Below are 8,584 nucleotides of genomic sequence, written 5' to 3' on the forward strand. Positions count from 1 at the left end.
GACTTTAATCCATATGTGTTTACAGAAGCTCTCCACAGTCTGACTGAGTTTCAGATATTTTGCAAAAAAAAGAATACACTCTATACGTGCTATGCTGGTGAACACGTGCCTGAAAAACACATCCAACTGTTATTGCAACAAAAGGTGATTCTCCAACCTATTCTACCCAAGCATAACTAAATTTTGAGAGTTTTACTTATAAATCACATTATAGGCTCCTTAAACTTCACAATTTAATTCTAGCGTGTGTGTTAATGTATGACAGAAAACCCCAATAGAATATATATTCCTCTTCATCAGATTAACCTAATGGTCTTGTTTCAAAGTTTGTGGACAAAATGTGACAAAGTTAGAAGAAAATAAAAAAAAGCATGAATACTTTCGCAAGGCTTCAAAAAAATTGTGCGCAGGTAAAACGAATCTGATGCTTAAATTTCACGACTAAAGATAAGTCAGGGACTCTGCTTACATCTGTCTATGCCTCAATCTGTTACTCTGTCTCTCTCCTCCCAGTTTAGCTGAGTATTTCCGCATTAATCACCATGACATAGGCAAGGCAACTCAATTTTCTGCTCCTGTAGGTAAGGTGCACGACGTGGCATGAGGCATGAAACAGGCAAGCGGGGTCTAATCTTTGGTTACTGGTGTAATTGAAATGCTATCCACACTGTAGGGTGCATTAAAGTCTGATAACAACGGTTCCTGTGGCCAATTTAAGTAGCTTGACTTCCCCTGGCTACAAGGGAATAAAGCAAAAGGGTGTGTGAAAGAGACAGAGCCATTTTAGGGTGGGGAGGGTGGAGGTTCGGTGGCGGGGTAAGAGGAAGGGAGGCGTTGGGGGAGGAGGGAGGGGGAGGAGGGGATGGGGGCTGATAGATAAGGCTGACAAACCCGGCTAATTCTGCAGGCATGTTTCTCATTGTGATCCGGTAAAAATGAGGGGGGAAAAAAATGAATCACAGAACCAAAAAATCAATTGACCCTCGGGTGGCTTGTCAGGGCTGCGAGGCTGATAAACCTAAAAGCTTCGTTAATGTCGGCCTGCCTGTATCCAACAGATAGAGCACTTTGTAAATGAACCCGCTTTGATAAATATATTAAGGAAAGCTGTGAATAAAAGGCACAGACTTGTCATTTGTAAATAGAACCCCCACTACATGGAATTAGAATGATAAAATGGGGTTCCATATAATTAAGTTTGTGTAAGACCTGAAATCCGTGCAAATACCTTCCTGGAATTTTGAAAGGAGGCTGTCAGTTCAATTAATCTGAACATCAGCCTGAGAATGTACTGAACCAAATTAAGCCGCAGATAAAACCTGGGCTAGTATTTTGATAAGTAATTCCTGTATCATTTCTTTGCTTCTGTGATCATTTTATTTAATCCACCACCCCCAGTTATGTGCTAAGCCATCTACAAAGACCCTGCTGGCCAGGCCACCAAAACCTTAATCCACCGTATAGCTCATGTAAAACGGGGAGGGGGTGGAAGCCAGTTTTGCTTGTTGTGGGGCATTCGTGGCAGTGCTTGGAATCATTTTTTTTTTTTTTTTTTTTGTGGATAAAGGGGTGCGGTAGACATGAGAGCTGCTGTAGGGATGGCTTACAATCTCTGTCTGCTTCTTTCAATATATCCAACTATATATATATATATATATATATATATATATATATATATATATATATATATATATATATATATATATATATACATGCATCAAACCCGCAAAGATCACAGACTCAGCTGCAGAACACTGTACCGATAACATTGGCATATCCCCGTAGCACAAACATAATAGTGCCACAAAGGTTGTCACTGTTTGTGAGCGTGTGTGTGTGTCTATGGATGACGGGGAGGGATGTACATAAACGGTTTTCACACTTTAGGAGTATTAGCCGTCATGGCTGGTGGGTAGACGTGGAGGCAAAGGCTTTTGAGAATGAAAGGCAGAGCGATGCTGTTGGCGGAGATAGGGAAGGCGGAAATCTTAACTCACCAGTTGTTTACTTGTAAGATGGTGAGGCCCGTGTCTTGGGCTAGCTGCTTCTTCTGCTCTTCAGAGGGGTATGGATGCTGCAGGAGGAAGGAGACAGGGGCAAAACACAAACATGAGCCACTTTGACATAAAGATTAACAGGAGCATGGACATTTCTAGGAAATGAACACATGAACATACTTGTTTTCAACATATTCAGCCACAAACCTGAATGTATTATCGCTTTTATGCGAGAGACCAAATTAAAGAAGAGCATAAACAGCTAAGTAAAATGAAAATGGGGAGGATATGGCAGAAGTGCAAGTCTCAGAAGTCTTCATTCTCCACCTAAATTAATGGCCCGATTAGGTTTCCTGGTTAATCAGAGAAGCAGGAAACCAGGATACCCATTATTACTTTGGAGGAGCTGCAGAGATCCACACCTCATAGGATAACAACTATTCCACGAAGGCCTTCATGGGAACGTGAACAGAACAAAGTTATAAGAAATTCAGCTTGCCTTTTGAGACAAAGCAAAACATTTTGGCTTATAAGCAAAACACTGTGTGGACATCAGCCTAAGAAGACCATCCCTCATAGTGAAACATGGTGGTGCAAGCATCATACTGTAGGGGTGACTTCCTTGAGTAGGGACATCTGCTGGTCAAAGTAGATGTTTGGGTGACTTTAGTTTAATTCAGGCTCTAAAACCCTTGAATGTTTTCCTTCCAGTAGGACAACTACCATAAACATACAGCGAGGGCTGCAAAACGATTGTTGGGATCAATGCATATGCATGTGCTAGAATGGCTCAGTCAAAGTCCAGAGCAATAAATAATCTATGGTAAAATTTAAAGATTGATATCCAGATATGTATCTCATCTAAAGTGAAGGAACTTAAAATTGTTTGCAAAGAAGAACTGGTTAGATGGTAACGATGTATTCAAAAAGGTTTGTTTTTGTACTTCAAAACCATGACGCTGTCAATGCCGTCTCTCAATGCATGCAATTCTTTACGTTGATTCATTACATAAAACCCTCAATCTAAAATGTGAGGTTTGTGCTTATGACACGGCAAAATCTGGAAGAGTTAAAGGGCTGCGTGAGTTATATTGCATGCTGCTGCACATTGTTGCACGCATGCAATATGCTCCTGTGTTTGTTGCATTGTGTAATCTAAGACTGCACCTACTTGTGACCTCCACCCAACCCTGCCACTCCCTCACGCGGTATGGACATTCAGGATGCATGCTTTCACCCACTCTCGCACACAATCACGCTCAAAATTCTGTGTTAAACCAGTCAAAGCTGGTCAAACAAGTTTGTCAAAACTGTCAGTTATGATAACCCCGTTTTAAAAATCCCCAGGCTGCCCATACAGACAAAACAGGAAAACTTCAACATATATAGTGTGTATGCTAAACGTATGTGTTGCACACAGAGCTAAAGAAGACACTTAGAGACATATACGCAGGCTGACAAGACTTTGCAGCTGGCCCAACGCAGATATTGTAGTGTCTGAGAATCCTTTCATAATACCAGGCAACAAAATGAGTGGGAGCAGATTTGCAGCAAATACATTTATCTTTCCTTGAATGTCTGACATGTATCCTGGCGGTGGCTTTTTCACCGAGAGCAGCTGAATAGGGGCTAATGCCAAAGGAACTGAATACTGTGAAATCTCCTCTACAGCTCTGCCAGGATTTTTTACCTGAAAATGGAAATCTCCGACAAGGGCTGCAATGAAACTATTTGTGTCAGGTCCAATCTAAAAAACATTGGTTGATATAAATGGCAGACCTTGGGCTGCCTCGCTCCCTCCGGGCCTGCTATGAAGCATGACAAAACAACAGTGATCGCTGGTGACAGATGTCTTTAAGGGCCAGATTAAGAGTCGGGGCGCACGCAAACGAAACAAATGAGACACTATGTGTTTCATTCAGCCCGTGTGCATGCGCACACAGAAAGCGTGTGCAAACAGAAATACACACAGGCGCATAAAAACCTTCACAGGCATGACACCTGCAAATCAAAACAAAGAAAAATTCTCTTTGAAAAGGTGACGTTTAAATCCCTCTCTATTTTCAGATGGTTTCAGGCGTCACTGACACACATTCCCCTTTTTTCCAGCAAAAAAAAAAGAAAAAAAAAAACAACCTCCAATCATCAAAACTTTGGCCTCGTCATTTCAGCTCTTGAGCTCATCAAGAGAGCAAACTCTACAGCTGGTGATGCTCTACTGGCTTGTGCTAATTGAATCCAATTTTAACGCGACGTGATAACAGTTGCTCAAGAAGCATTTTCTCATTTACTGTGGAAATAATTGATGTAAGTGTGAGTTCATATCGGTGCGGAGGAGGATTTCATTTTTTTCAGGTAGCCCTGCCTGTTTCAATGTTTTAATTAAAGGATAGATTAAAAATATGGTTCAAGGAATGTGCACAATTAATACCAAACAAGACTCAGATTGGACAAATAATGAGTCCCAGCCGCAGAGGAGGATTAATCTGATTTGTACTTATGTACACAGACCCTTTTAATATGCTAAAATCATTAACTAAGGGACAATGATAATGCTTGCATAGAAATGCAATTTTTGATTGCCAGGTGCTGACATTTCCTTGGCTAGCAATGACAGAGTTATTGTGCGTATGTGTGTATGCGTGTGTGCGTGTGTATGCACAAATGAAAGTGTGCATAAAGAGAAGATGCATTGGTGCATAGAGAAAATAGACGTCTATGCATCTGCATGTTTGCCTTATTTGTGCACATCCTCTCCACAGCAGCGTGATTCAGGAGTGCAGCCTGTTTTCCCACACCCCTAAAACTTCTATGCTTCCATTGTGTTCATCTGAATTCTCTTGCACATGTAACAGAGCAAGCACAGACACATACATGCACATGTGCACAGAAACAACCGCAGGCGGATTCTTGGGTAAAGATACCTTGGCAGGGATGGGGTTCGGGTTTAGCCTAGATTGGAAATGGGAGTGGGTCATTTACATTGTATTAAGGCTTCCTCAGCCTCTCAGGCCCAGACCTGGTCATCAATCGCCTACTGTCAGCCAAAGCGCGCTCTAGCCTGGTGATAAATACGCCGGCCAGCGGCACAGCTCGTCCAGCAGCCTCCACGTAATGAATGGTTTGAACAAACAAGAAAGATGTCTCATCAAGGAGAGTGGGGACGTTAAAGCCCCCTTGCACACAAAACCCCTGAGTAAGGAGATTTACTCTGACCGCATAGACACGACAGTAAAGGAAAAAAAATCCTATTTTGTCCAGCTCATGCCTCTTCCAGCTCTCACCCTTTAACCCGTTCCTTCTCCAGCTCTCTGTGATCTTCCTTCCTCTCCTTGCAATCCTGCAAGATGTTTTCACAGATGCACTTCCACACTTGCACAAGAGGCACAGTGCCTTGTAAAAGCATTCACACCCCTTAAACCTTTGTAGCAGGTTTTCACGGTACAACCACAAACCATGATGTATTTCAGTGGGATTTTCTGACGCAGACAAACCCAAGAAATGCACAATTGTGAAGTGGAAGATACTTCAACAACATCTTGATGGGGTCGGGGGATTCTTTTCATCAACAGGGTCAAAAATCTAATATGAGTTGATGAGGAAATGAACGGAGCAAAACCCAGAGGAATCCCGTGAAAAAAACAAAACAAAAAAAAAAACAAATCTGCTCGCTAAATAGTCGAGACTGGAGTGGAGGTTCACCTTCCAGCAGTTCAGTGACCCTGAACATTTCGTCAGAGCTAAAGTGAAATGGTTTATATAGCCAAAGCATATACATGTATATCACAAGTATAACTGCTGAAACTTAAAAATGAATATTCTCCAATCTCTCTGAGTGATCCTGACTTTGCGAAGATGAATTGGCCGAAAGTTTCAGGGTGTAGTTGTGTAAATATGGTAAAGACAATTTGTAGCTGCAATTATAGCCAAAGATAGTTTTGCAAAGTGTTGATGGAGTTGAATAAATACAAGACAATAAACGTATTTATTCATTGATTGACTTTGCAGGTCAAACACATAAAATCCCAATAAAATGTATTATTTTATGTGCATAACCTGAAGAAATAGGAAAAAGGTTTAATGTGGTATAAATGCTTATCCAAAGCACCTTTGCACTCACACACAACTAAAGAAATTAGTTTTATCTGCATCCTGAAGAGTTCATCTTTCCAGTGATGCTTATACACAAACATATTTAATGATTCAAGACCAATTACTCAGACAATTTGACACAGCAGGCTAGACCGCTGTAAAAATATGAGAAATTACTATTTAGGTCTCAAACTAATCTGTTATTGGTAATAGTAAGTAAATCTGGTAATTGGTAATCAGCCAATAAGCACACACACAAAAAAAAAAATCTTCTCAGAGTTGGAAAAGGAAGTAGTCACCCCTAATGTGTTCTCTTCTGGAAATCTTTTCAACTCTCTGGAGACTCTGTGACATGACTATTTAATGACCGAAACACAAACACGCTGGAAGAACAGGAAGAGTATTGATAACCTCCCAAACAGCTTCGGATCCATTCGATATGTTCCGTTAAAAACACCAAAGCCAATATCCTTACAAGGTTTTACAGCAAGACGTAAAAACCGCCTGGAAATGATTTCGGTCAATTTCAATTTGTCTCGGCGCAAGTGTTAAGCTGAAACCACTCTGTTAATTATATAGAAATGTATTTAAGACAAGAAGACATGCGGTGCAATCTATTTTAAGACACGTAGCCTTGTTCTGACAGCCTGCACAGGCAGATCGCACTCCGCCATTCATCAGAGCATCGGGCTATGTCTGCATATTTGTATGTGTGACTGACTGCTGGCTAAATTGCAGGGTCTGATGTGCTCCCTGCTCTCTGATAAGCCTGGAAGTAATAGCCCCATTGGTTTCTGAACATTACAAGCGGAGGTAGCTCTATCATCTGCTGGGTATGGTCCTTAAACCCCCCCTGAGCCCAGCTTGGCATTTTAACACACACCACATATAATAACCACATGTACTGCTGGACCACTCTTACTTCAGAGCACACCTTTCGCCCACGCTGACTCCCATCTACTCATTCAACACCCAGTTTGCCATATATCACTTTTGTACTCTCCTGACACCTATTTGCAGCCGTCATCAAATCCCACAGCCCGATCATTATCCCAACTGCTCCGTGCAACCCCCACCACTTCCCCAGCTCTGATGCCTCCACTCCACCCACTGATCATGCAGCCCCCCTCACAGGAGCCGCCGGTGGACCTCCATTGATTAATTACATCATCAGTGTGTGACATGAGTTATGGAGCCAGGTCAAAAGGTTGCGGTGGCTTGCAAACCTATTCCATGCTAATGACTCCCAGGAAATCACAGGCCATTGGCTGTTTACCCCCAGTGCCATGGCAACACAAAGGATTTGCTCAGGATGACTTCTGTGATTAGATCCCAGTCACGCTGTCTGCTGGATAGCGATTTCAGATCATCTGCTTTTATCTTTTACTTAGTTAAATTGTTTGTTTATTTTGGAAAATAAACGTGCAAAATACAATTTTACCAGGTTATTTTCTTTGTGTTGTTAACCATTGAGCAGTTCTATTGTGACTTATTGTGTCAGGTTCTGGAGAAATATTGCATTCAAACTTTGATTGGAATCATATTTGTTTTTAATCAAAGTGACTGGGGGATGATAATAATATTCCCTGTCAGGAACAAATGAAGGAATGACATTTTAATATGGATTCTGCATGGAGCAGGACTAAGATTGGCATATTTTAAATATGAAGTTGTCATAGTTAATAACATTAGGATGGGACTCTTTGACAAATGACAACGAGATGGAATACATACCAGCATTAATGAAAGATCAAACAGATACGTCAAATAAATTTAGCATAAGTTTTCAAATCAAAAACAATCCACAGCACAGTGCAGAGCATTTACCCTGCACTCAGCCCACCTGCACTTGTTATGATAGGAGGAGAATGAGTTTGTTTGGCCCATTTTTTCTCTGCAAAATAGTGAGGAAATCACCGGCCATTGGCTCTCCAGGACGATTGAGAGCATCTGTGGACAACAATTTTTAAGTCCTGGCTCAGGTTCTCACCTGAAAATAACACTGGCTGTATGTTTAGCGAGACTTTTCTTCTGGAAGGTGAACCTCCGTTCTAGTCTCAAGTCACTTACAGCTTGTAACAGTTTTTTCTTCCAGGATTACTCTGCATTTACCTCTCTCTGTCAATGTTCCTGTCACCTCTGATCAGTTGCCCTGACCCTGATGAAGAAAAGTATCCCACCAGCATGATGCTGCCACCACCATGTTTCACTGTGGGGATGGTGTCTTTAGGTCGATGCAGGTGACTTCTAAAGGCTGGCGAGGTTACTGGATTTTGTTACAGGGAGTCAGAGTAGTGAGGGGAGAGCACACAAGTGCACCCCAGATTTTTATTTTACGATTTAAGATAAAACTAAAAACAATGTACTGTATAACTTTTCTTCCACTTCACAATTCTCACTCCCAGAAAAATAAAAAAAAGAAATACTCCCCCCCCCCCCCCCCCCCCGAAAACAGCGGGGGGAAGAAAAAAAGAAAAGAAAAATTTTTTTTTCCC

The 8,584-nt window shown here is 41.6% G+C and overlaps 1 protein-coding gene across 3 annotated transcripts in view; it reads right to left on the reverse strand.

Moving 5' to 3' along the window:
• Positions 1 to 1,959: 1,959 nt before the first annotated feature.
• Positions 1,960 to 8,584, reverse strand: part of meis2a (Meis homeobox 2a) — a 72,162-nt gene continuing 65,537 nt past the window's right edge. For all 3 annotated transcript variants that reach the window (XM_015028008.1, XM_015028007.1, XM_015028009.1), the window contains exon 9: positions 1,960 to 2,074. In XM_015028008.1, coding sequence (XP_014883494.1) covers positions 1,994 to 2,074 — 81 coding nt within the window. In that variant the 3' untranslated portion in view covers positions 1,960 to 1,993. The remainder of the gene's footprint in view (positions 2,075 to 8,584) is intronic.

This window comes from Poecilia latipinna, unplaced genomic scaffold (genome assembly GCF_001443285.1).
Source record: "Poecilia latipinna isolate Pla-1442-1.1 unplaced genomic scaffold, P_latipinna-1.0 Scaffold112, whole genome shotgun sequence".
In the NCBI taxonomy this organism is placed as follows: Eukaryota; Metazoa; Chordata; class Actinopteri; order Cyprinodontiformes; family Poeciliidae; genus Poecilia; species Poecilia latipinna.